At 50.4% G+C, this 27,488-nt stretch overlaps 1 protein-coding gene across 1 annotated transcript in view; it reads right to left on the bottom strand.

Moving 5' to 3' along the window:
- Positions 1-27,246, bottom strand: part of SLC9A8 (solute carrier family 9 member A8) — a 56,772-nt gene extending 29,526 nt beyond the window's left edge. The window contains exons 1-5 of the mRNA XM_075528576.1: positions 27,152-27,246; positions 24,981-25,159; positions 19,301-19,381; positions 7,656-7,714; positions 3,630-3,713 (exon numbers count right to left, since the gene is read on the bottom strand). Of these exons, the coding sequence (XP_075384691.1) occupies positions 3,630-3,713; positions 7,656-7,714; positions 19,301-19,381; positions 24,981-25,159; positions 27,152-27,177 (429 nt within the window). The 5' untranslated portion in view covers positions 27,178-27,246. The remainder of the gene's footprint in view (positions 1-3,629; positions 3,714-7,655; positions 7,715-19,300; positions 19,382-24,980; positions 25,160-27,151) is intronic.
- Between the last annotated feature and the right edge of the window lie 242 nt (positions 27,247-27,488).

Here is a 27,488-nt window from a genome sequence, read left to right on the forward strand (position 1 = left end):
ATGACAGTACTCTACACCTCACAACACGTAAGAGGAAACAGCTCCACACCTCTGACCCCGGCCCCTCCTCCCTCTGCATGGTGAACTTCAATCATTGTGGGCTTTGGGATCATTTTCAACTTTCCTTGGAATCAGCGGACATTAGGCTGTTCACTAGTGTCCTGGGGACTCCATTGGGAATAGCTGTCAAGGAGCCTGGGTGATGGTAGGTGATGGGTGCTGCCACGGATGCCTGTCTTTTGCTCAGAGTTGCTCAGAGTTGCAGACACGCAGGGTTGGTAGTCAGCTGCCTTCCACTCACAGCCCCACGTGCCTCGCTCCTTTGCAAGTTCCTTTGCCGCGGCCTTTACCCTTCTGACTGAGCTGCCCACAGTCTGACATCCTGGCCTTTCCTTTGGCCACAAGGAACGTCAGCAGAAAGCAAGGTCAACAGAGTGAGCTGTGATTTTTTTTAACCAAATGACTTTCATGTATTCTTTTCTTTAAAAGCATGGCCTTCATTTTGTGGCTGTACTGTGGTGGAAGCCGCTGTTCGCGTGCGCTGCAGTTGACCCCACTCGCGGTGACCCTGGGGGACTGGGGAGGACGGTCTCCAGAGGCTCCCAGGGCAGAAGCAGCGGGCTGCATTGTTCTCCACAGCGCAGCTGGTGGGTTTGAACCAGGTGCCTTTTAGTGAGCAGCTGGACACTTACCTACTGTGCTACCAGAACCCGTTTCGGTCTCCGCATGGGATCTAAGGTTGATGTCTGCTAGCAAGCCTGGGAGAAAGCTGGGCGGGCTTTCTACTCCCGTGAAGAGGTTGTCTCAGAAATGTGCAAGGGCAGTTCTACCTTGTCCCACAGGTCACTATGAGCAGCAATGAGTGTCCCACAAGTCACTATGAAGGCAGTGAGAGAGTGAGTGAGTGAGAGTGAGTGAACGAGTGAGAGTGAGAGAGTGAGTGGGAGTGAGTGTGTGAGAGTAAGAGAGTGAGTGAGAGAGAATAAGTGAGTGAGTGAGAATGAGAGTGAGAGAGAGAATGAGTGACTGAATGAGTGAGTGAGAGTGAGAGAGTGAGAGAGAATAAGTGAGAGTGAGTGAGAGTGAGTGAGTGGGAGTGAGTGTGTGAGAGAGTGAGTGAGAGAATAGGTGAGTGAGAGAGAGTGAATGAGTGAGTGAGTGAGTGAGTGAGAGTGAGAGAGTGAGTGGGAGTGAGTGAGTGTGTGAGTGAGTGAGAGAATAAGTGAGAAAGTGAGTGAGTTAGAGAGAGTGAGTGTGTGAGAGTGAGTGAGAGAGAATAAGTGAGAGAGTGAGTGAGTTAGAGAGAGAGTGAGTGAGTGTGTGACAGAGTAAGAGAGTGAGTGAGTGAGTGAGAGAGTGAGTAGTGAGTGAGTGAGTGGGTGGGTGAGTGAGTGAGAGAGTGAGTGAGTGAGAGAGTGAGAGAGTGAGAGTGTGAGTGAGTGTGAGAGTGAGTGAGAATGAGAGAATGAGTGAGAGTGAGTGAGAGTGAGTGAGTGGGAGTGAGTGAGTGAGTGAGAGAGTGAGTGAGTGAGAGAGTGAGTGAGAGTGAGAGAGTGGGTGCGTGAGTGGGTGAGTGAGTGGGTGGGTGAGTGAGCGGGTGAGTGAGTGGGTGGGTGAGTGAGTGGGTGAGTGAGTGAGCGGGTGAGTGAGTGGGTGGGTGAATGGGTGAGTGAGTGGGTAAGTGGGTGCATGAGTGGGTGGGTGAGTGGGTAGGTGAGTGAGTGGGTGAGTGAGTAAGTGGGTAAGTGGGTGAGTGAGTGGGTGAGTGGGTGGGTGGGTAAGTGGGTGGGTGAGTGAATGAGTGAGTGGGTGGGTGAGTGGGTGGGTGAGTGAGTGAGCGGGTGAGTGAGTGGGTTGGGTGGGTGAGTGGGTGAGTGGGTGAGCGAGTGAGTGGGTGGGCGAGTGGGTGAGTGAATGGGTGGGTGAGTGGGCGAGTGGGCGGGTGAGTGAATACAGAGCCCTAGTGGCCCTGCTGTGGGGTAAGTGCTGGACTGCTAACCACTCATCAAACTTACAGCTACTCTGAGAGAAAGGAGGCTGGCTGACCCCCTGAAGACCCACAGCCTGGGAAACCCTCTACAGGGTTGCTATAGAGGTGCCATCTACTCCTACTCCGTGACAGTGCGTCAATGTTAACATAATGTACGTAGCTGGCTAATATTAATCTAGATCCTGAATTTGCATACAAATTAGTTACATAAAGCAACTGCTACACAGAGCACAGCAACATCTTGCTGGAGACAGAGAACAAGTGGTTGCCTCCCTGCTATGCGCCTATTGATGCGAATCTGACCCATGTTTGCACTCCACACCCAAATACACACAAGCAAACACAGCAGTATGAAACAAGCTAAACATTCAAAGTCAACTACTGATCCCCTCTGGAGGGAAGGAAGTAGGAAAGGCCTCTGAATTGGTATTTCCCAACATGATCCTATTTTTTGCTGGAAGGTCATCTTCAAAGATCCCCCCCCCCCCCCAAGAACCGGTTGTTTTCCTCAAACGTTGAAGAACTTTCTCTCTACCTCCTTCCAGAAAAAAACAAAGTGTAAAAACATTACCGGTCCTGACATAATATTCCAAACATCCAATACATTTAGGTAAAAATCGAATCGATGAGCTCCACATTGTTGCAAAATATCTGCATAATTTTCTGTTTACTGCTCTAAGCCCAGGAGACGTCCATTCCATTCAGTTTGACCTGTTCCCTCTAAGGCTTAGCTGAAGCCGTGTGGTCTGTAAGACCTGGAGGGTCTTTGTTTTGGTTTTAATGTTAAACTTCCTTTTCATTATCACGTAATAAAAGAAGCACTTCAAAAAAACTGGATTCAACATCTCAGAATAATTTCTGCTTTAAGACCCAGGCAGACAATGAAAAATTTAATGTGTGTGCTTTTAACCAGCGCTCTCTTGACACATTTAATTCGCAAGTTTAATAAGCGGTGATGTCATTTTTAAGCAAAGCAACAAGACAATGTTCTCCAGTATGCGCCATGTGGCGGTGCTGCTCAGTCCGTTCTACCTTCACAAGCAGCTTGCCAGACCCACAACACAGCTGCTGATTAATGCCTAATTTAGTTGGATCACTTTTTACTTTAAAACTTAAATACGATTACATTTAAAGAAAACTCGTAGACAAGGAAGCCCCAAGACACAAACACATCACACACACACAACCACCACCCCTCACACACACACTGTCAAATGGGACATTCTTCCACCTAAGGCCGTGGCGCCATTGGGATTGGTGGTGGGGCACCGGAGGGCCCGCGGTGCCACGTTCCAGGGCCAGGAGCAGTCGTGGGCAAGGCTACGAGCGAGGCACTGGGGGAGGAGCCACTGTAAGGGGGACGTAAGCTGGGGCAAGCAACGACCCAGGGCGCATGTCCTGCCCGCCAGCTCGCAGGGTGTCCTCTTCCTCTTCCTGTCAGCCTGTAAGGACCCTAGGCAATCTTTCTGGGCAAAGCACCCCTCTATGGAACACACTGACAGACTACACTGCCCGGCACTGTGAAAGCAGCCAACATGCTTACCTTTTCCCAAAGTCCAGCTTCTGTCACGCACCTCACAGACGATGCCCTTGTTGGAAAGAACCCAGACCCCAACACCAGCCTGTGCCCGAGCCTTACCTTGTGCAGGGAATAGCCCGACTCGAAAATAATGGGCGGCAGCAAGAGGAGAAAAAACATATTTGGACGAAACATTTCTTCTTCCTGCGAAGAGAAGACGAGCTCTCAGCCGCGGGTCTGTGCAACAGAGACCGACATGCCTCCGGGGCACTATAGAAGGTCCAGATGGAATGGGAGGACACTGGAGAATGACAATCACATTCCTACATCAGCCCAGGCCTCCTGGGCTGACAGGGCCCGGGGGAGCCCAGGAGACTCTATACTCAGAGAACCTTCGAGCTTGGGACTGAAGCGATTTCTCTGAGGTTGCCTTTTCACCAAATCACAGCTTGGTTTACAAATACTATCACCGTGAGTGATGCGCCCCCTTAAAACAATCAGCTGTAGGAGACCAAATGGTCAGCATTCACCCCAAAGCAGAGATGAGGAAGGGGCAAGAAGTGGAGGGAAGCTTGGTCAACAGGAGCAGAACAAACAGATCGGAGCCAGGCGGCGGTGGCGACCCCTTGTGAACACCACAGCGCAGCCCCTGGAGCGCAGCGATTCGTGAGAAAATCGCTAAGCGGGGACCTAATTTGCTGCATAAGCTTTCACCTAAAGTACAATAAAGAGCCCACATGGAAGAAGCACACCAGCCAGTGCGATCACGAGGTGCCAAAGGGACCAGGTATAAGGCATCATGCAAAAAAAAAAGATATATGTATGTATATGTATACGTGTGTGTGTGTACATACACACACACACACACACACCATATTGAATGAAGGGGGAAGTGCAGAGTGGAGACCCAAGGCCCAAGTGTCGGCCACTGGAGATCCCCTCATAGAGGGGTTTAGGAGAGGAGATGGGTCAGTCAGGGTGCGAGGTAGTACCGATGAAGAACACAGCTTTCCCCCAGATCCTGGATGCTTCCTCCCCCCAACTACCATGATCCGAATTCTACCTTGCAGAGCTGGATAGGGCAGAGGTTGTACACTGGTGCATATGGGAGCTGGAGGCACAGGGAATCCAGGGTGGATGATACCTTCAGTACCAGGGGTGTGAGGGACGATGCTGGGAGAGTGGAGGGTGAGTGGGTTGGAAAGGAGGAACTGATTACAAGGATCCACATGTGACCTCCTCCCTGGGAGATGGACGGCACAGAAGGGGGGGAAGGGAGACTCCGGATAGGGCAAGATATGACAAAATAATGTATAAATTACCAAGGGCACATGAGGGAGGGGGGAGCGGGGAGGGAGGGAAAAAAAAAGAGGACCTGATGCAAAGGGCTTAAGTGGAGAGCAAATGCTTTGAGAATGATTGGGGCAGGAAATGTATGGATGTGCTTTATACAATTGATGTATGTATATGTATGGATTGTGATAAGAGTTGTATGAGCCCCTAATAAAATGTTTTTTAAAAAAAAGTACAATAAAGGGTTATTTTAAAAGAAGACAGACACACACCAACAAAGATCGCACGCCACTCCTTGAGGGCTGGCCCCGTGGAGCCGAGCGCTGTTCCTATTGGCCAGCTATCTGAGAGTAAAACGGGGCAGACAAACAAGCAGCATTTTGGATTGTAGCACACGCGATTTTCACAAAGGTAACCGGCTAAAGCAATCCCTGCATGAGCAGCTTCCTCTTCTGTGAAGAAATTCGCTCCGACACAGGGACAAACAGAACATGACAGAGAGCGAGCCTTCCCACCGGGACTCTCCCAGAAGGCACGGAAGGGTAAGCTCAGTGACAACCCACTCTGCCAAGTGCCGGTGCCAGGCGCCTACGGGGCGATTCCAGGTCACGGCGACCCCACAGGTTGCCAGCGGCTGGTTTTCCAGAAGCAGATTGCCAGGCCTTTCTTCCGAGGCAACACAAGGTGAATTAGAGCTGCCCGGTACTCGGCAAGGCTTCGTAACAGAGTCCCTGCCTGCCCCCAGACAGCTCTGGTAGTCCCCTAAACCAGACAGCGATGAATGTTTCCCCACCGGTGCCACTGCCACACGTAACCCAAACACAAAGGGACCCCTCTGGCTGGCTCTCTGAGTTGAATGTGCAAGTTCCATGAGGAAACGGGCATCTGGAACATGGCCATCTCTGGGGTCAATGAAAAGGCGGGAAGTTCATTTCCCACACTAACAGAACCGACTCCATGGCGGTTGGCTGGTGTTGCTATTGCTGGTGGGATCTGGAGCAAACACGTACCGGCCCTCAAATCCAAATGACTGCCTGCAGGACGACAGAAGCAGGTCGTTTTTCATGTGAGCGTTGTCATGCCACAGTCTCGGCCGTCTGATTTCCTGTCCAAGCCCCTTTCAAAAGAACAACTAAATGTATCCTTATAAATGTACAGCTGCCACCACTAAGACTGAAATAACATTCAAAAAAGTCCTAAAATAGGAACAAATGATGACTTCTGAAAATGCCTTACTCAGTTTTAAAATAACTGCACGTGTAACAAGCACATGACTCAGACTGTGGTCCTGGGAAAGCAACGGCTCGTCTCGGCTTTGTGGGGCAACGTCGTCTCAGGATTTGTGTAGACCCCTTTGGAGCGATCTTGGGATAAGGAGAGCCAGCTGCCCCCCTCCCCCCCCCCCCCCCCGCAAGGGAACATGACTTCAGAAAGGTTCCCCTGTGGCAGTCTCTTCTGCGGTGGTTTCCGGTGGTGTTGGAGCAGTGGGTGTCCAATACTGCTGACCCCACAGATGGAGAGAGAGCCCCTCTTTCAATTCTTTTTCAGTCCCAATGAGATCCCAGGCAGGCAGGCGGTGAACACCCCTCTACTGCGCTGGCCTCCCTCTCTGAGGCGGAGAGCAGCCGCCTGGATCTACTTACGTAAGTCAGAGCTTCCAACTTAGCAGAGCATTATAATGGTTCCTCCCCAACTGCAGGCGTCAGACAAGACGCATCTTGGGAATTCGTGTGATACACAGACCACTCCTCGGATGGGCTCTCTTTTTCCTTCTGGACTCTCAAAGGCATGGTTTGCACCCTGAGTACACTCCCGTTTATCCTAGCGCCCGGCCTAGACTACAGCTGTGTGAAGTACAGGGGTGCACGCGCGTGGCTGTATGCTAGCCTCAATCTCTTACTTTTTGAAACTGGCCTTATAAGCGACTCCGATTTGTTTCCTATAAAATCAGCTTGTAATAGCCATGCTAATCTCTCTCTACTCAGTGCGACGACTCCAGTGTCAATTGATATTCAAGACCTCAGACCACACGGGCCAGTGTGTGCAGCCGCACGGCGAGGGCACACCGTGGTCTAGGGACTCGGCCAGGTGGACGGACACCGTGCTTCTGGGAGCCACGGTGTCTTCCTCTGGTAAAACAGACCAAGATGACCCCGCCGCCACGAAGACGCCCCGAGAGACAGCAGAGCAGGTGCTCCGGGACCCTGCCTGGCGGAGCACGCCCTCGCTGGCCCCAGCTGTCCAAGCAGTAAACACTGGGGAAGGTTGAGTGCTCATCAGTCTCCCTGGCCCTCCTTGAAGAAGTGGATTCGACTAGGACTGCAAACATGCAAAAATCATGCCCTTCTCTCTCTTTGAGAATATTTGAGGGCCTTATACAGGTGTGACTCGCTGGATTTCCACCTGTTTGGGGCCATCGCTGGGGGTGGGACCGGGAGTTTTCATTTGCAGAAATAGCATCTCAAACACTACATGGGACTGGATTCTCAGCATTTGACAAGCTGCGTTTAAATTTTAGATGGCTGGCCCTTCCCCTCCACATGGTAATTCCCCAACAGTCAGTGTTGCCGAGCGTGCGCGCGCACACACACACACACACACACACACACACACAAAGACAAGACCATGGAACGTGAGGCCAAGGGCCCCACGCTCACTGGACCCAGCGTGAGAGTAAGTCGCGCTTCCCGAAGCTCCGGTGTGGGCAGTGTAAAGAGAACAGGAGAGCGGGGAGTGGAGGGACGGCAGACATGGATAACTGCGCCAACAGTCAGCCGAGCCATCCCCATTACTGACATCTAGAACCAACAAGACGTGGAAATACGCTGGACGTGAATGGCTGGGCAAACCTACCTTCCAATTTGCCAGTTTCTTGAACTCTATAATCTTGATAACTGCTCCCATGAGAATTCCTAGGAGAGAAAGGAAGCCGGTGTGAAAGAAGGGAAAGACGACCCAGGTTGGGTCTTCTGGGGAAACGGAACACGCCTCGTGCCCCTGATGGCTCTCGTGGAGTTATAAAAACACAAGGAAGGGAGTGAGTGTGCCGTTTCATGAGTCATGTGGTCCTTTGCTTGTGTCCCAGGCAAACACGCTATCCTCAGTCTACAAACATCTGATGGGGCCGGGGGAGCTGTACACAGTGACCCCGGGTTAGCGCCGGCCTGTCCGGGCACCAAGGAGCTGGCTCTCACATGCAGGCCGCAGCTCCCCACAGAACTGCAACCCCCGTGCTGCCAACAACCTCAAGTGAAAATTCTGTGAAAATCCTGGAACTGAGCCGACCATCCAAGTTCAGGCATGTTTCCATAAAGCCGACAGGCTCATTATTCTCTCATAAATTATCGACCAAAAATAATTCTCCCAGAAGCACCATGGGGCCAATTTATGACTGCTCTGCTACTCACTGGATAAATGGCTTCTAACTCTGCCAGCACCGCCGGGTCGCCATGGGAAGAAGTCCAACCAGCACCCCAGACCTGCTGGGTCACCAGGGGTGGGGTGTACGTGACAAAGCACACCAGAAGGCCACCTCCACAGACCCTTTCCCCAGCCAAGGAGGAGCTTTCCTTTCCCCGTCAGCATGCAAAAAACTCCCCTCCCCAAACTCTCACTGGAATCCAGTGGATTCCAACTCATCGCCACCTCCACAGGGCTGCGGGAACGTCCTTCATTGAGACATGGGAGTTTACAAGTCAAAGGACCTGCGCATCAGCATGAGGTGTGTGTGTGTTTGGGGAGGGGGGAGAAGCCGGGTGAAGAGAGGAGATAATATTTATTTTTGCTACAAATCTCTGTACTATTTGAATGGTTCCATATTAGTAAGACAATAATACAATTTTTTTTTTCATTTTAAAGAGACCAACTTCACCTCACTGCTTGTGAGATTCCCAGAACTTGAAGGTAACACCAGGTTTGAGCACTTTTACCAAGGAGATGGGCAAGATGTGGTACTTTCGGTTTCAAACTGCACTTTCTTGAGTACTGTACTGCTAGGGAAGTGGGACCCCTTTTTATGGTTTCTGATTTCATTTTTAAGGCTAGTCTTTCTCTACTTAAAACCCCACTTTTCAGTTTCCTCTTCCTCTTGTAAATGAATAAAAGCAAACCTACTGGCAATGAGTCATAACAACCCGACAGAACAGAGTCAGACTACCCGCTTCGGGTTTCTGAGACTCTACCTTCAAGAGAACAGAAAGTCCATCTTTCTCCAGAGTAGCTGGTAGCTGCGAACTGCTGACCTTGCTGCTAGCAGCCCAAACATGTAACCTACCATGTCACCAGGCTCCTCTGGTAAATACATAACCTCCACAAAGGCAAACCCATTGCTGTGCAATCCACTTTACCCTGCAGCAGCGCTAGAGGGCTGCCATCCCACGGGAGCAAACAGCTGTCCCGCGCTTCTGTGGAGCTGCTTGCTGGTGGGTTCAAACCAAGTGCTTAACCCGGGAGGCACCTCTGGCTACTGTATCTGTCATCACAGCAGGCGCTGCCAGTTCGATGCACAACGGAACAAAACCCTGCCTGGTCCTGCCCCTTCCTCAGTCACTTCAGAGGGTGAGCACATTGCCGCAGCTACTTTGTCAATCCACTTCCTTGAGGGGCTGCTTCCTGTTGCTGACCCCTACTTTACTAGTTGGTCCCTCCTGAGAGGATGTCCACAATACACGAGATGGCGTCTTGCCATCCCTCCCTGCTGAGGAGCATTCTGGCTGTACTTCCTCCCAAAAAAATTTCTGTTCTTTTGTTAAAATTTTTACTGGGGGCTCGTACAAGTCTTATCACAATCCGTACATACATCCATTGCGTCAAGCACATTTGTACGTTTGTTACCATCATCATTCTCAAAACATTTGCTTTCTACTTGAGCCCTTGGTATCAGCTCATTCCCCCACCCCGCTCCCCACTCCCTAGATTTTTGTTCTTCTGGCATTCCATGGTATAGCTAATATCCTTGGCCGACACAGTAACTCAAGGACATCAACTCGTCATTGGTCCTCCTCATTTACTGTCTGGTTTTCACAACCCAACTTGAATGTGATGATTAAGGCTTTTGTAACTACGCATCAAGCAGTTACACTTGGACATCAGTGATCAGTCTGGGGCTTAATGTCTGTTACTATTTATGACACACAAAGAAGCTTTGCAATGCATTGTGACATTCTTATTTATTATTATTACTTGGGAAAATCTTTTGATGCCCAGCGCTGAACTATGGTGTGGCAATCAATTGGGAAACGACTCCTTTACCTTTCGAAACGGAGGTTCACTGCTAGGGCACATCAATCTGCCCACCAAGGAAATGAATTCATGCCCACACTGGCCAGCCACAGGGAATGATGGCCCACGTACAAGGGGCTCCAATTTTGTTAGAAAGCTGTACCTTCCAATCAGTCAAAGAACTGGAGCAGTTTTATATATATAATTAATAGGCAGCCAAGTCAAAAAATCTTTGTTAAGAATGGTGTGGGTACAGTGTCTGATCTCTGACTTTACAGGAGGGAAAGGAGAATCGGACTCAGCATCAGCCCAAGGTGGACTGCTGTGAGAGAGAGGGTTACACATGCTCTGCCCTCCAACCTTCTTTACCAATCCTGATGCCACTGCCCTTCCCATCGCACGCTCTCCTTGTCTGCTGGGTTCCAGAGTAATCCAATGCACGGGTCACACCGAACTCACAGGCCACACTCAGGATTGAGGAATTCATTTGGGAAGTCAGCAGGTGACAAGGCAGGGTCAGAAATGTTCAGGGTACAGCCCTTTGGTCGAGAAGGTCTTCTCAGCAGTGCCTGAAAACACCCCTCTCTCTCGGCGGTCCCTGGCCCTCCAGCCCCTTGGCCTGGGCTTCTGAGATGTAAATCTTTTCTGGCGTAGAAAGCCTCCTCGTTCTCCCATGGAGCAGCGGACACTTCTGGGAGTCCACAGTATTTTCAATATTCTTTTCCAATAACTTAATTCAAATGCATCAAGTGCTCTCTGCTCTTCCTTCTACTCGCTGTCTGGCATTCACATGAATAGGAGGTGATTGAGACACAGGGCTTGAGTCTTCAAAGTGATGCCTCTGCTCTTTAACCCTTTAAAGAGGCCTCGTGCAGCAGAGCTGCACAATGCAGTAAGTCATTTGATCTTGCCTGCTTCGATGAGCACTGATTATAGATCCAAGTAAAACAAAATTCTCAACCACTTCAATCTTTTCTCTATGAATCATGATGCTTTCTACTGCTCCAGTTGTGAGAATTTTGGTTTTCTTTTCAATGAGTTGCAATCCATACTGAGGGCCACAGTCTTTGATTTTCATCAGCAAGGGGACCACGGGCAATAAATAACTATTGAGCCCCTTCTTCCAGGATAAATCACATCACATAATTTCTAATCCTCCAAAGAAGGATGACTCGGAGTTTCTTGTTGGAGGGCACATCAAGCCTATCTGGGGTCTAGCAAGTGACCCTGGACTGATGTGAAGTGCTACTTCTTACTCCATTCCATTCGGGCCTTTGCTTGCTCTGCAATAAAGCCTGGTTAGAATAAGGTTAATCTACTCCTGGTTTTGCATATACAACAGGTAAACTGGGCAATTTGATTCTTTCTTTTCTTTCTTTTTTTCCCTTTTGCTCAGAGTTCTGTCCAAGGTAAGAGGGAGCTTCAAACGTTCATGGAAAAATGGAATTAAATGATCGTGGAATTTCCCCCAAAATGTTCGAAGCCCTCTCTTCTGTACCAATGGTGACTCAGCACTATATAGTCAATGAGAATAAATACGTGAACTTAAATAATACAGGAAAAAGCACACACCCCCAAATTCAAAGTGAACCAACCATCCAGTCATCTGCTATAAAGGTGAGTGTCTGCACAGGCTCCTGAGAGAAGAAGCATGATTAAAAGGAGTTAAAGCATGATGAAAAAAGAGCTGAGAACTGGATCTTTCTTTCTTCTGTCTAGTTCTATAGGTGTGTAAAATCATTATTTCCAGAGGAAAAATAACGGGCCCAAATTACAGAATTCCATGAAGCATATAAAGTTACTGAGAACTCTGAACAAGGGCCAAGGAACTTGATTTAGGGCTTCAAGTTAAGGTTGGGTTTGTCTAAAGGAAAATAAAAAGCATGCACATCCATTTGAAGTAACAACGCAGTAGAAAGGAAAACGGAAAGTACGTTTTCAGAGCAGACAGCCACTGTCTACATCAGCACCATCTGAGGAGCGGGGACGCTCGGCCAGCACACGGCTTGCCACTGCTGCCTTTCTGTGACTGCGGACGGAGAAGCACCTCCGGGCTGCAAGAGGAAGGCTGCGAACACGCACTCTCCCCAAAAGAATGAAAAGCCCACACTGCTCTGGCAGCTCCATCTGGGTCCCTTTTCAGCACAGAACTTGGGAATTCTTGGAACTGTGGCTCTCTCACTATTTTGTTTCAGTGTGCTCCGCGAACAGCTGGAAGTTTCTCCTTCAATTTCCAGAGCTCAGTTGAACCCAGAGCTATTTTGACAGCTCTGTCAGCATTTCAAAACTCCAATGGAATGTCCTCTAACTGAATTAAAAAATAGCTTTTGGACACCAGCTTGCTTTCCATGGAAGCACTCTTAGCTTTCCAATCCCCTGAGTTAGCAGCGATCGTATCTAAAGCAAGACCCATTTTCACTTCCAACGCCTCTCGTGGAGACTTGGCTATTTGGGCTGCAGTAGTTCCGCAAACCTATGGCCTGGGAGCTCTGGCTGCTGCCCCAACATTATCCCACCTCACCCCAATTCTGGGGTGGCCCCCACCTGACCAGAGTCGGTCCTGTGACTTCTGGTGGCGACAGAGCGAGGGAGAGGCCACTGCTCCCTCGCACTTACTACTGTAAGGAGAAGCAGCTCACAGTTGAAGGGAGCGACCTTCTGGAGAGGGATATCCGAGAGCGAAGCTGAAGCAAAGGGAGGCATTGTTGAAAATGGAGAGGCACACTTGATCCAGCTAAGCCTGGCGCTAGCCCAACCTGCAGTTTTTCAGTTATGTGAACCATGTATTAGGAATACCCAACCTTTCCTTGGACTCCATTTGAATTGGGCGTGGTCCCTAGAATGGGAAGACTCCTCCAACCGTTCAGACTTTAGGCAGCATGTAAAAGAACATGCATGTCGTTTAAACACAGATGTGCGCGTGTCATCTGAAAGTCACTGTCACGGGTAGCTCTATGGCAGATACTTCAACACAACGGCAATGCAAGCCAGAATGTGGGCTTCCCGCCTCTCCATTGGGTGAGCCGTAGCATTCTGGCTTTTGCCTTTTGAGTCAGTGGTTACTGGTGCTCGACAATCAAATCCTCACAGAAGAGCAGCACCAGGAGGGAGGGGGGATTCCTCTTTCTTGCAGGCCTCCCTAGCCCCAGGACACTTTCCTGTGCTCTTACTCCCAGAACTAGATCTCACACTGCCTTGTTGCCCTGACCTCTTCCAATCCCTAAACCAACTGGTCCCTGGCGGGGGAATTTCCATGACGGCAAAGGCCCCATGGTGTGGTGGGGTCCATCTTCTTTGAGCACACTGGGGTCAGACATTTGATCAACGTCCTACATTTTAAAATTCCACTGCCCTCGATTCCATTTCCGACGCATAACAACCCTACAGGGCAGGGCAGAGCTGCCTGGTTAATCTTTGTGGGAGGAGAAAGCCTCATTTTTCTCCCAAGGAGCGTATGGTAGGTTCCAACCGCTAACTCTTGCAGGTAGCAGCTCAATGCGTGACCCACTAAAGCCACCAGGGCTCTTTCTGGATCAACGTTAGGCGTCTAGTTCCAAGAAAGAAGAAGAACTGGCCTTTGGGGAGCCACCAAAGATGTCCTAACACATACGTACACACTGGTGTTCACTGACCTGCAGTTACCCAAGCATTCCCTCCGCATTCCAAACTAAATCGTAATTTTCATTTTCACACACTCGATACCTAAAGGCGCACTAACAATATAGCTCTCCTAGGAAATTTGAAACTGACCACAAAATGATGAACTCCTTGGGTGGGGTGTTTTAAAGCTTTTCCTGAATGCCACAGAATAATGGTGTATTAGCTACGGAGGTATTTTCAACATGCCTAAGAGCAGAAAAGGAATGTCAAGGATCCATGCTTTCTTAGAGCCAGACAGACAGCTATCTCATCAGTCAAGGTTGTTAGAACCTGTTACGTAGGAAACAGGTACTCTCAGGAGTAAAACCAGTTTCTAACTCTTGACCGAGGATCTGTAAAGCCTGGTAACCAAGCATCCTCAAAATGTGACATCACCTGGGGGTCAAGAAGCTTTAAAGCAATGCAATGGGAGAGATCAGCTGAAGGTGGCATAGAGTGGGTGGACCAATTCACGAGCCAAGTATTTACTAATGCTAGGCCGGACTGCAGGTCCTGGGCAGGCGGCAGTTGTCCTTGAAGCCTACACGTGGCTGGAACTCGGAGTGAAGCAGCCTGGAGGGCATGGCTTACCAAGCAGAGACCACAAAGCTCTGGTACTTGCTTGATTAGAGAGCCGGAGAGTCATGGCATCAGCAGGCAGGAAGGATGAGAGACTCAGGTTGGTCTGCTGCAGAGGCAGGGAAGACAGGGTGCAAGGCAAGGTTTGGCTATGCTACGGATGGGTGACTTCCAGCAGGATCTTTCTCCTCTCTGTGCCTCGTATCCCTCAAACTGCAGGGCAGCTCCCAGCTGTGCCCGAGTCACTCACTCCTAGAGCCACAACTGGCTCAGAGCAAGCATTCAGCAAATGACGACAATGACGGTGACCAGTAACTCTGAGAACAGACTGATGCTGGTGATAACCTTTCATCATTGTATTTGAGACGGCTGAGCATTCAGAATCGGGTTCTACCACTCCAAACTCTACCCCCACCCCAAAATAACAACAACAGCCAAACTCACAGCCATCAATTCATTACTGACTCACAGCAAGCCTAAAGGGCAGGGTAGAACGCCCCGTGAGGTTCCGAGGCCGTAACTCTTTATGGGAGTAGAAAGTCCGTCTTTCTCCCAAAGGACAGGGAAACTTAGAAACAGGTGCTCGACTTGGCTCTTCTCACTTCCGTTGTGGCTGCGTCCTGTGCCGGTGCGACTTTCTTTTCTACAGACGCCTGTTTTCAAACCCACTCATGTCCTATAGCTCCTCCGCCTTTCTCCTGCGGAGCCCCTGGCGGTTTCTAACTGCTGACCTTGCGGACCGCAGTCCAACGCGTAACCACTAGGCCAGGGCTCCTCCAAGCTACAGGCCCCTTCTGTAAAGAAGAGAAACTTGAGATGAAGCAGGCAGTTGAAGGAGAGGAAAAAACAGGACTTTGGACTAAAGCGGCCCAGAACGGCATCCAGCCAGCCGTGATGCCACGTCAAGGAAGGGTTGGGTTTCAGAAGCCAAGTGTGTCTGAATTGTGTGCCTCCTTACAATGGCTCAGAGAAGCAGCCCGCTGACCCCACCCTTGTGACGTCACCAGACACAGTTAGATCATCACACAAACTAACCTGCCATGACAAGGGGGCAAGTTGAGCTGGTCAGAGAGGCCCAGGGAGGCTTCTGGAGGAAGCACTAGGAGAGCTGAGATTGGAAAGCAAGTTACCGAGGTGAATGGCGGGAAGATAGGCTTCAGACAGAGAGAACGCCGAAGCAAAATCCTGGGGCCAGAGAAAAGGTGGCTCATCCAAACCACAGTACCCAACTCTAACCCCCCACCGGTGGCCTCCCCCATTCAGTGACCCTACTCACAGGTCAGTGGGTGGGAATCGATGAGGCCAGAGAGGCAGCCAGGGCTAGGGTGTGCAGGGCCCCATCGACCATAGTAGCATGGTCCTCTTCATTAGGGGGACAGCGAGAAGCCATTGTGTGTGTGGGGACTGTGACATACTAGAGCCCTGATTTGGAGGCGATGGCTCTGGCTGCTGGGTGGTGATGGACAGAGGAGATGCGACTCTCTAGAGTTCAGTTCCACCGTCACAGGGACGCTGTAACACAGGGGGCTGAGGCCTGTGCCCAGTGCCGGGGGAGAGGGCGGGCAGTCCTGTTCTTCAGCCCCATCAGCACCTACTGCGGAAGGTAGGCACGAACACTTGGGCCTGAAGGAGTACAGGTAGGCCGTCGGGACTCAGAAAGACACTGTGTGTTGGTGAGGCTGTGGAGGAATGAGAACCCTCAGAGAAGGCTAGGGTGCTGCGGGTAGGTGCGTGGAGGGGTATGACAGTGGTGAAGCCACTTTGAGAGCAGGCTGGCAGCCCCTCACCAAGTTATACACCGGGGTACCACATGCCCCAGCAATTCTATATGAAAACCTACGTGCACACAAAGCCTTCGCCGGAGCATGACTCATCAGAGCTAAAGGTTGGAATCCATCAGACGGTGGCCCTTCACTGGCCTTCATTCCTGGAGCGAAACTCACCCTGATGGCTCAACTTGAAAGCAAAGAAGAAATGAGACTATGAGGTGAACCGAAAGGGAGGCACTGGTTAGCACAAAATCCAGAGGGCCACACTTGGCCAGGGATACAGCAGCTCAGAAGGCAGGAGGGAGAGGCAGAGGGCACAGGGAATCAGACAACACACCGAGGAAGTGGAAAGAGCGCTGTCACATCAGGGGGGCTGCAGCCAGTGTCACGGATCAAAACGTGTGTGAATTGTTAAGTCAAATTCCAACCTGCTCCGTGAACTTTCATCCAAAGAAATAACATTTTTTAACTAAAATGCATTCAACAAAAAATTAAATACTACAGCATGGATGAATCTGAGAGATATTCGATAGTCACAAAAGCCATCTATTGTCTGACTCAATTAGATGAAATAGCTACAGTAGGCCAGGAGTCCTGGTAGAACTGTCCAGTCAGCAGTGGACCACTCATCGCAGACTGATAGTTCGAAACCCACCATCCACTCCGGGGAAGAGAGATGAGGCTGTCCATAACAATTTACTGCCTTAGGAACTCAATGGAGGGTCTCTCTGAGTTAACAACCGCTGACAGTGGACACCCCAGTTGGCAATTCTAGAGATGGGAAATTGATTTGCGGTTGTCTAGGGCTGTGGAGGACGAGAGGATTGGGGGTGGAGTGGATATTTGGAGAATACATAATAAAGTAAACCAGCACATGACTTTCTTCCACCAAGGGAAGAAGGTGAGCCTTGTTGGCTAGTGGTTACAAGTTGGGCTGAAGGTTGCCAGTTCAAAACCACAGTGGCTTGTGGGACAAAACTGGGCTTTCGACTGAGTTACAGTCTCAGAAACACAAGGTCGGCACTGACTGGGCGGTAGTGAGTGAGTCTGTGGAAGGGAAGGAGAGAGATGATCACTAGTGTCTATTCTGGAAGTACTAAGAGGCGTGGATTCTGATGGGGGCTCTGGAGGCTTCACCAGGGAGATGGCCTGGATAAGTCACGGGCAGGCAGAGTGGACCAGGGGCACACCAAAGGCCAGAGAACGAAAGTGCCATTGCCGCCAGGACAAGGAGCAGTCCATCGGGACTGCAGAGTGAGGCAATGCTTCCCCAACACCAGCCTTTTACCTCCTGCCACTTCATTTTTGCCATCGAACCCCCAAAGCCTACTGTTATTGACTGGATTCTGACGCATGGTGACCCTATGTCGTTTCCATGGCGGTAAATCTTTATGGGAGCAACCAGCCTCAGCTTTCTCCTGAGGAGCGGCGGGTGGGTTTGAACCTGGGGCCTCAAGGTTAGCAGTCCTACACTTAGCCAACAGCACCACCAGGGTTCCTTCATTTTGTCACGATGAATTTGACAAAACTATGCTCTACTTGAAATTTTTCTTTACATCAACATGCTGGAAAATGTTTATATAATTCCTACAAAATAGAAAACCAACGGCCCACGCCATCAAAAGGAGGCAACTAACCCTCGGCCCGCAAGCAGGACCACACTAACAAAACAATCAGGTTCACCAGGAAGTGTCTCAGGGGCCAGGTGAAACCTTCCTCTCGAAGATTAAAATAAAATAAAAACATTTCCTTACAGACAGCCCCCATGGCATTGGAATAGACTGGATGTAGCGACGTATGGGATTGGAGGCCAAAAGACCTGTCAGCGGAGGGCTGTGAAAACCAGGCAAAATCTAGGGAGGTGGTGATGTGTGTACGTGCGGGGCAGGAGGGGAAGAGTCCAAATGGTGTGTGTGTGTGTGCGCGCGCGCGCGCGCGCGCGCAGAGTCCAGATGTTCACCTCCACAGCTAACCTTCACCACAGCCAGGTGGTAAAAGGATTTCAATTCTGTTCAATAAGGTCTTGAAGGGAGAGAACATGACCTTATAAAGCATCCGTGATGAAAAGGAGAAAGTACGCCTCCCCAGTGGGCAAGTGTGGAAAAAGTACAATGAGATAAACTGAAAAGTTCTAGCCACTGCCACCGCCACCACCACCACCCGTAACAATTTACCAATGTCACCGCCACGCTCTGGCTTTGAATCTGTGCTGACGGAAAAGGCAGGCCTTGGCTTCCTCCTTCAAACACCACTTCAAAGAACTGGCCCTTGAGTTTGCATCTGCTATGATGGGCTCATGCCCTCCCGATGCAGGTGCATTACTTTAGCTGTTAATTGCCACAGGACATGAGAGAGACCTACAAGCAGAGTAGAACGGCTGCTCCTGGAAGACTCTGGATCTTGCTGTTGATTTAAGGTAGCCTCTCTTCTCAGCTGTAAAGTAGCCGTGGGGGACCCAGGGGGCGGGAGGCCTAGGAGGCATTGACAGCCTCAGAGATCTATGAGTCGGAACTAACTGGCTGCCAGTGCATCTGGGGTCTGAACTATAAAGGGAAATGCAGTCGCTCTAGGAATTAACTGCCAATGACTTGCCTTAGTTGAGCTGAATGTCAACACAGACTTAGTAGTCAAGGTCAGAGCACCTGGGTGTAGTTTTACTAGGCTGGGCAGGGTGGGCGGGGGACCCAATCCGGCCTCCACCATCAACACCAGCAGAAATCACAAGCCTCCCCAAAAAGAAGCAGTTTCAGCTATTATATTCCAACATCAAGCCCATGCCGACCCACAGCGACCCTATAGGACAGGGCAGAACTGCCCCTGTGAGTTTCCCATTCTGTAACTGTTTTTCGGGAGTAGAAAGTCTTGTCTTCCTCCCAAGGAGTGGCTGGCGGTTTTGAACCGCTGACCTTGCAGAGATAACAGCCGAATGCGTATGCCACCAGGAGCCCTGTCATCATATTAGAGGTGAGTTAATTTAACGTGTGACCCAGCATGGCCGGTGGGCGAAAGATGTTATAAAATCCAAATGGTTCTTGGCAGAAGAAAGTGTCCCCAGCCTTGGTCTAGAGTGCAGACAGAGAAAGGACCTCGGAGCTGTGTAGATGGGGTTCTCCATCACCTTTATGAGCACATCCCCCGTGCCTGAGTCCCCGTGTTCTCATCTGTAAAATGGGATCATCAGGGCCTTCTGGGAGGCTGCAGGGAGGATCCGGTAGACTCAGCTCTGGACCGCACTCAGTGTGGCTCCTGGGCCTCTGAGAGGGGCAGCTGTCATTACCAATCGGCACTTACCTAAGGAGACGACTGCAACGCTCTCCGGCAAGAAGTGTAACCTGTATCGGATGAGTAAGTGGACCAGGATGATGCAGATCGCTGTGGGAAAGAACAAGTCGCCGTCAGAGCAGCCCGCCGCTGGGAAAGTCTAATTCGGAGAAACACCTGACTCTGAGAAATGGCCTTCAATTTTTGGGGTTTTTTTTTTTGTTTTCTTGGAGGACATTTTCAACTGGAAAACACCCAATGATAAGAAGGAAGTCAAGGAAATCAACCACTTTTACAAAAACCCAAGCGCGATGGGGTATGCTGACCTGAGACGCATTCTTTTCACTCAGAAGGGAATGAGAGTAGTGGACACACAGGAAAAGGTCAGTGCTTTGGTTTGGTGACAAGAACACTGAAGAAACCTAAAACGGGGACCCCTGCTCTCCAGCCCCCAACCACTGTATCTGTGGCTGCCACTGGCTAAGGGCTTGCTGTCAGCCCGGCACTGAGCTCGGGGCACTGAGCTCGGGACGTGTACGTGCAGCTCACTGAACCCCAGCACTCTTTGGAGCTTTCCCTGCCATCGCCTCCTTTGACTACCGCCCACCCCCTTCATGGGGGACAACTTGGCTGGGCTGATTCTCAATGGTTGGACAGTTAATGTGGTGATAAAAGTCAACAGGTACGTAATGATACAGAACCCCCCCCACCCCCATTACCTGATCTGAAGCAGTCAGCCCACCAGCAGTACCAGGGTTAACTAAGTTCCGGGGGGGGGGGTTTCACTCTTACATTACAAGAGCAAAGGAGAGTGAGGGGAGTGGTTGAGAGGGACCTCAGTACCACCAAAAGAGAAGGGCCAGGAGCAGATCCTGGGGTCCCTGTGCTGAGAACCTCCTAGACTTGGGCCTGTTTGGGTGGGGTGCATGGAGGTTGTCACCAAGACACAATGGAGCTCTTCAAGAGTTGCTGGGCTCATAGATGCTGAAAAACAAAACCTTTCCATTTAAACTGGAGGGGGGAGGAGAGGGAGAGAGACAGACAAACACACAGACACAGACACACACACACACACACACACCTCTCACATGTTCAACTCACACAGTTCTTTTTAGCTTTACCAGTTACAAAGTTGAAACCTGTATCAACTGGGAGGACTAAATATCTAGTCTTTACATTGCCGACCCATCTCTCCCTGGGGGTCTGAGCTGCCAAGCTTGCTGTTGGCAGCCCAACACTTAACCCATGGCACCACCAGGGCGCCTTCCTAGCACCCCAGTGACCTTGAAACAAAGTCCGAATGACCGGGCATGTGTATGTGCATCTGTCTGAGGCACACGTGCTGTCAAGTAGACTTGGGGAAAACAAAAACAAGACAGGACACAGCAGGAAGGGATTACAGGTTCTCTGTGGTAGGCAGGGTGTGTCTGCAGGCGCGGCTAATGGGCTTCCAATTTGCTAGGCCTGAAGTAGTCATTATGACAACAATCTCAAAACACAGATATGTAAATTTTAATAATTCCATCATACTTAATGGCCCATAAAATATATGTGCCAAATGATGCTAATTGTCCCCTCTCATGTATGTCAACAGTGATTCATGGTTGTTTCTTGGGAAGGTGAAGGTCAGCGAGAGTTACATGGAAGGAAACTGCTGATTCCAAGCTCCCGAGGAGCCCGGAATGCCAGCATGGATTCCAGACCACCTGGGGCCCGGCTGTCATCAGTGACCCAGAAGGGATAGCGTGTGGGCAGATGTGTTCCCAATCGAAAGGCATTCATTCACTACCTGGCAGGAATTCAATGTTAATGTTAAATACACACAGTCATTTCTTTGAACTCTATTACATTTGTATTCTTTAAACATCTACTAGGTATCACACAAAAACAGAAAGAAATAAAATGCTTTTTACTTAAAAAAAATCCCCCAACAATAAACCAACATCAAAAATAAATAAATAAAGCAACATCAAACTCATTGCCATCAAGTGGATGCGGACTCACAACAACACTATGACAGGGTCCAACTGCCCCTTTGAAATTCCGAGACCGTAACCCCTCCCAGGGTAGAAAGCTTCATCTTTCTTGCATGGTGGTTTCAAAGTGCTGACTTTGCAGGTAGCATAACCACTATTCCCACCAGGGGTCCTTACCGTGCCCCTCCTGCTCTCCTTAGAACCTGCAGGTACTAGACACCTGAAAGGCGGACCCTGGCCCGGCCTGCTGCTCAGAAGGCAGGAAGTCCTCCACTGGGGGGCGGGGTGGGGGTGGGGGAGGTGGTGGGAAGAGTGCGGAACTGGTTGGCTGCAGTCACTTATAGGAAACAAAGGGTTGTGTCAATGGTGCACCGGGAAACCCACTTGCTCTGTAAACTTTCAGCCAAACCACAACAAAACGTTCTAAAAAAGGAAGAAAAAGATAGGCATCTCCACTGTGCTAATGCATGCTGATCTATGCAGAGAAAGCGGAACTAGCAGCTCATAAAGTGCCAAGAATCTGAGGCGGTGAAACAGGACAGAATCTGCCTGATGTTAGCATGTCTCTAGAGACTGCAGGGGGATGGGGGCACAAACTTACCGCCACTGGGTTGATTCTGACTCAGAGAGTGACCACCACAGGGCAGAGCAGAACGGCCACTGCCCCTGTGAGTTTCTGAGGCTGACAATGCAAAGCAGAAGAAAGGCGCCTTATCGGAGAGGTTGGTGGGTTCAAAGTGCTGACCTTGTAGTAAGCCAACTCGTAAGCCACTGTGCTACCAGGGCTCCGCAAGGATACGGCAGTCAAAGATGCTAGGAACTTGTGTGTGGTCACACAGGTAGACATGCTCACTCACCACCAGAGAAATGCCCATGGATTGCAGAGAGTCTAACTCTTTACAGAAGTAGAAAGTCTCATCTTTCCTCCCTCAGAGTGAACAGCTGGTGATTTGAACTGCTGACCTTGCACTTAGCAGCCCAATGTGTAACCCACTAGACCACCAGGTATGTAATTAGGAGGGAGCTCCCAAAAGTTCATGGAAAAACTTCTACAGTCTTCGTTTTCCCATGACTTTCTGCAAACCCCTCCTATGTATTTTGGAAGGCACATGTGAGCGTAGCTGTGCATGTCTCTGTAGGGATATGTACGTGCATATTAAGACGCAATGCATATACAAATTCATATTTATACATAAAATAAACCTCAAAGGGGGCACAGTTAGAGAAACTACCTAGACATAAATAGCTCACAGGACTGGTTCACTAGGTTAGAAAGCTTGGCTCATAGTCTCTTAAGGCAATGTGGTCAACTGGCATAACACGGTGCATGTAGACACTGTCTTCCCTTCAGGCTTAGGGGGCCTGCAAAGCCTCTGAACAGCTATCTAAGATACAACTACTGATCTCTACTTGTCTGAGACAAAAGAAAGAAACTAAAGATTCAAAGAAGAAACTAGTCCCTAAAACTACAGTCTACAGGACCATAGCCTCACCTAGCCTGAGACCACAATACCAATAAGGCGCCCGATTGCCACGAACGACCACTCTGACACAGTAGGAGGTCCTGGACAGAAGGAGATTAAAACGTAGAACAAAACTCAAATTCCTAAAACAAAAAGGCCAGACTGACTGGCCCGATGGAGACTTGAGGAACCCCAGAGACCATCACCCTACAGTCCCCTTCAGACATGGAACTCAAGTCCCTCCCAGTGGTCACCTTCCATCAGCAAACGACATCACCCATGTGTACCAACCACAAGGCGCTCAGGGAGAAGATGTTTTGGAAATGATGATGGCAACAAATGTACAAATAGGCTTGATACATCTGATGTCTGGAATGTTGTAAGAGCCCCCGATAAAATGATTTTTTAAAAAATCTTCCACTACATGAAGCCAAAAGGTCAACATTCACCCACCACGAAGACGAGGAGGTGGGAGGGGCAGGGAAGTCAGACGAATGGAGATCGTGAGAATACTGACACACGGAAATATGTAACCAGTGTCACGGAGCAAGCTGTATAAAAACTGCTCAATGGGAATCTAATGGGCTATGTAAACTCTCATGTCAACACAGACTATTAAAAAAAAAAGTATCACCAAAGATCAAGTTCTTGGCAGGATTAAAATTATAAAAACATTGTATTGTGGCCTTTGGAGCAAGCTAATCTTAAATGCTCCACACCCTGAAGAGTTACTTTGAAAGTTTTAATGCTTTTCATCCTCCTCTGAAAAAAGTGATTACAAAGCCAAAATGTGTTCTGGGCCTGTCTTTTACATGCTCTGGTGTCTCAAGCTGACAGCAACACCCAAACGCTTGTGCGCGCCTTGATACTGGAGGAAGAGAGCAGATGCCAGAGTTCTTCCTCGAGGCTTCTCGTCTTTCTGTAGAGTCTGGTAAGATCTCAAACGGGGGTAAAACAAAAGAAATCCATGATTGCTAAGCTAATCCCTCAAGAACAGAATTCAAAGACATTTACAGGGTAAAGAATTACCATGGTGGATGATGTGGGAATTATCAATTTCTGGTCTGTGCATTTTTTCTGTAATTATTAAAAGTTTTGGTATTTTTTGTTCTTTATTTTTTTTCCCAATCTGCAAAGGACAAGGATGGGCCCAAGGGTCTCAAATAAAACGCTCTTTGACCACTTGAGTAACATCTGAACTGTAAGTGATGTGAAAAAAGTTACCCTTTTCCTCAGCAGAGTCTTTGTAGGCGTGAGCAGAGTAGTCGACACAAGCCCACCATTCGTTCATACTTCTGAGAAGATCTTACCTAATGAGGAACATGACTTCCGCGTCAATAAAGAGGGCCAAAGTCGTGACAGTGCCAACTTAAGGCTTGGGTCAAAGGCCAACAGGGTTTCTTCCTGAGTCGGCTGCTTCACAGTGCAGGTGCAATTTCAATGACATTTTTTCCACAGAAACAACTGCCTGCTGACTACTGCATGCACGTTCTCGTCACTGGTCTCAATGACTCAATCACTTAGATCCCAGGCTCTGATCTGCCACCCAACCCGTGTGTCAATCGACCTCTTGGGCCTAAGCATCTTCTCCATGAAAGGAGGAGACTGCACTGGATCAGATTTCAAGTTTCAAAGAACCCATCATTTGTTTTTTTAATCAAATGCTTAAATGACAGATGACACACAGCAAAACTTGTGACCATGGCTGATGGTAATGACAGAACAAGAGGAAAACATGGGAGCCTCAGTGAATCAATAGCCAAAAATGCCACTCTGGTTGAACCCTCACCTCCTACCACTCCCATCACTTATACACACACACACACACTTTCTTGAAGCACAGAATGAAATCCACTGAACTAGAAGCTCAAAGGTCCCTCCAAGCCAAACATTATCCAGTTCTTTCCTTCAGAAGGTGTCTAACATATGACTTCAAGGGTACTTCATGACATAACAGTGAAATGCTTGGCTGCCAACTGCGAGGTGGGCAGTTTGAACCCACTAGGGGCTGTGTGGCAGAATAGAACTGGCCATTTGCTCCCGCTAAGAGTGCAGCCGTGGAAAACCCGTGGGGGGCAGTTCTACTCTGTCATTTAAGGTTGCTCTGAGTCTGAATCAACAGAATGATCGGTGTAAGGGACAAAGGGCACCCTGTTAGGAAACGATCATTTTCCCTCAGAGTTTCAAGTGGGAAACCCATGAGAGGCGGACTCCTCAACGTCACAGAGCTGGGAGCCTTGGCCACAGGCTGGGGTGAAGAAGTGCATTCACCTAGGACCAGGAGGCTGAAGAAAATGGTCATGCCACTGGACTGCTCTTCCTGCTGCGCCTGCTCCCCAGTCTGCACCGGGAGGATGGGCTTGGCAGGGGTCGGCAGCACCAGTTTCGTCGTGATGACCAGGGTGGTGTGGAGGGTGGCATTGAGACTCTCGTGAGTTGTGTTGGGGAACCTGTTGGGAAGACGTAAAAAAGCAGCAGCATTAGAATTAGGCTGAAGAAAAAGGGCCCAGAAGCAAGCATGTGTGCGTGTGCATGCGCACGTGCGTGCGCGCGGACGTTCTCGCGTCACAGCAGGAAGTCCCGGCAAAGAGCTTTATGGGAGGTCAACACATCCTGAACCCAACAGGCAGGTCAGAAAGACACGGGCATGAGACAATCCCTGCTGACCACAGTATGCCAATGGCTACAGTGCTTTTCCGATGGCCACCAGTGAGCGCCAACGCAAGGGGACCAGGGTCTTTGTGAAAACAAAATGCTGCCTTCTCTCTGCCACCTGTGGTGAACCCAAGGGGGTCGAACTGAAGTCTCACCACCTTCTACTTTCCACCATTACTGCCTGCCTCTATTTCTCCAGGTCAGTCTTCGTCCTGGATTATGTTCACCAGTGGAAGAGATCTGAAATATCCTCACCTCTCCTGACTACATCCTTCAGTGTTCTGAAGCCGCTAGGGTCACCTGTCTAGTTCCCAACCACCTCTCACCCCTCCCCACCATTTATCCACCCAGAGCTCTTGCCTCCCTGTGTGGGGATGGCAAGGTACTGAGGTCATAGAAACTGGGATGATCGCGCCGAGCATGTACTGAACACTTGCTTTGTTCCAGGGATTTGCTAGCAGGTAGCACCCAACCAGTTGTCAGTTAAGTCTGTCCCACCGCATGGTACGCCCATGTGTGTCAGAACAGGCCCGCTCCACTGGATTTTCTTGGGTGGTTTTCAGGAAACACACCTACTAGACCTTTCTTCCAAGGGGACTTTGGGGTTAGCTTGAACCTCTAACCTTTCAGGTCATCAGAGGAGCAGATTAACCATCAGTACTTCAACCCTGCGATTGCAAACTGACAGGCCCACACCTGGAGGTGGGTACTGGTGATTCCTTTCTCTCAGGCTCAGAGGTTACTATCCGGGCCTCTGAGTCACAGCAGTGAGAGGCACTGAGTCTCACTTCGAACTGTGAAGTCACCAGGCTAGTCCCCTTCCTTCTGCTGTGTAGGCCTGGGGACCAAGTTAGGGTCTCTGACAGTGCAGAGGGCTACTAAATAAACTGTCGACAGGAAATGACTCTCACTTGGGCTTAAGACTGCTCAGAAATGCTGTCAGGTGTGTCAAGTGTCAATCTCGTTCATTTTCACAAAGACGGACAGAGCACTTATGCAAACGTATGGTGGGAGATGGGTTCACAGTGGTCCTTGCTCAGAAGTACCTGGAAGGGGCAGCCACACCTTGCCTCCCGCCCCACTCCAGCCATTCTCTATCTGTTCCCCCCAAGCATTAAACCTTTGCCTGCTTCTTGGGGCCATTTGCTCGTGGTCCCCTTCATCCTTCCTTCTGGTCAGTCAAGTCTCAGCTCACAAGCCCGCCCCCCCCCCACTTGCTCCATCCCCTCCCCTCCCCACCCGGCGCTCCTTCACTGTTCTACTTCCTTTCGAGCATCTGTTTCCATCTGAAATCATCTCTGTCTATTTATGGGCGTCTATTCCCACTACAGCATCAGCTCCCAGGCGCAGCCTCCTTCGATGTCAAGCGTCCAGGGAGCGGAGCAGGAATGGAGCAGCTACCAGTGACCGGATCAACTACATCTCAGAAGCGAAACCAGATCTTAGGAAGGAGGGTACTGGCGAAGCAGGTGCAGTGGGTGGAGGTCTGGGGCGACCTCCTGGAGGAGGCGACGACGCGCTCTGGGGAAGTGAAGTCGGGGCTGCAGTTTGCGGGAGGCGGCTCCCCGGACCGGAGCTGGGGCAGCTGGTCCCCAGCCGCAGGGTCGAAGCTCCAGGAGGGCGCAGGGCCCAGACCCGCCCCTCCCCGCCTCCTCGCGGGCGCTGGCACGGTGCGGCCTGGTCAACGGGCAACCGGGGCTCCGCCTTCCGGGGCCAGAGGGCGCCCTGGGGCAATCACTGTCACCCGCCCGGGTGCCGCCGCCGCCGCCCGAGAAAAGCCCACTCACTCCTCTTCCGCCATCTTCTCCCGCATTCGGCGTTGCCGGCGAGACCACAGAGTTCGGAGCCGCGGGCTAGCAGGCCCCCCCCTTGCTTCCGGCTTCCGCTGCGGGCGCGGGATTACCGGCAGGGCGGGGCGGAGCCTAGGGCGCGCGGGCGGCCTTTCTGGGCCGCCGTCTCGGTGGCCGGAGGAGGGAGGGGGCGGGGCAAGGGCCCTCTGCCGGGGGCGCGGCTTCCTGGACGCCTGCCCGGGTTGGGGCACCTGTACCCTACGGGCACGTGACCAGGTTCTGGCTCCCCAGCCTCCTGACGGGAACGTTGGTAGGGGCAACTCTTGGAAGGTCC

This window comes from Tenrec ecaudatus, chromosome 12 (genome assembly GCF_050624435.1).
Source record: "Tenrec ecaudatus isolate mTenEca1 chromosome 12, mTenEca1.hap1, whole genome shotgun sequence".
In the NCBI taxonomy this organism is placed as follows: Eukaryota; Metazoa; Chordata; class Mammalia; order Afrosoricida; family Tenrecidae; genus Tenrec; species Tenrec ecaudatus.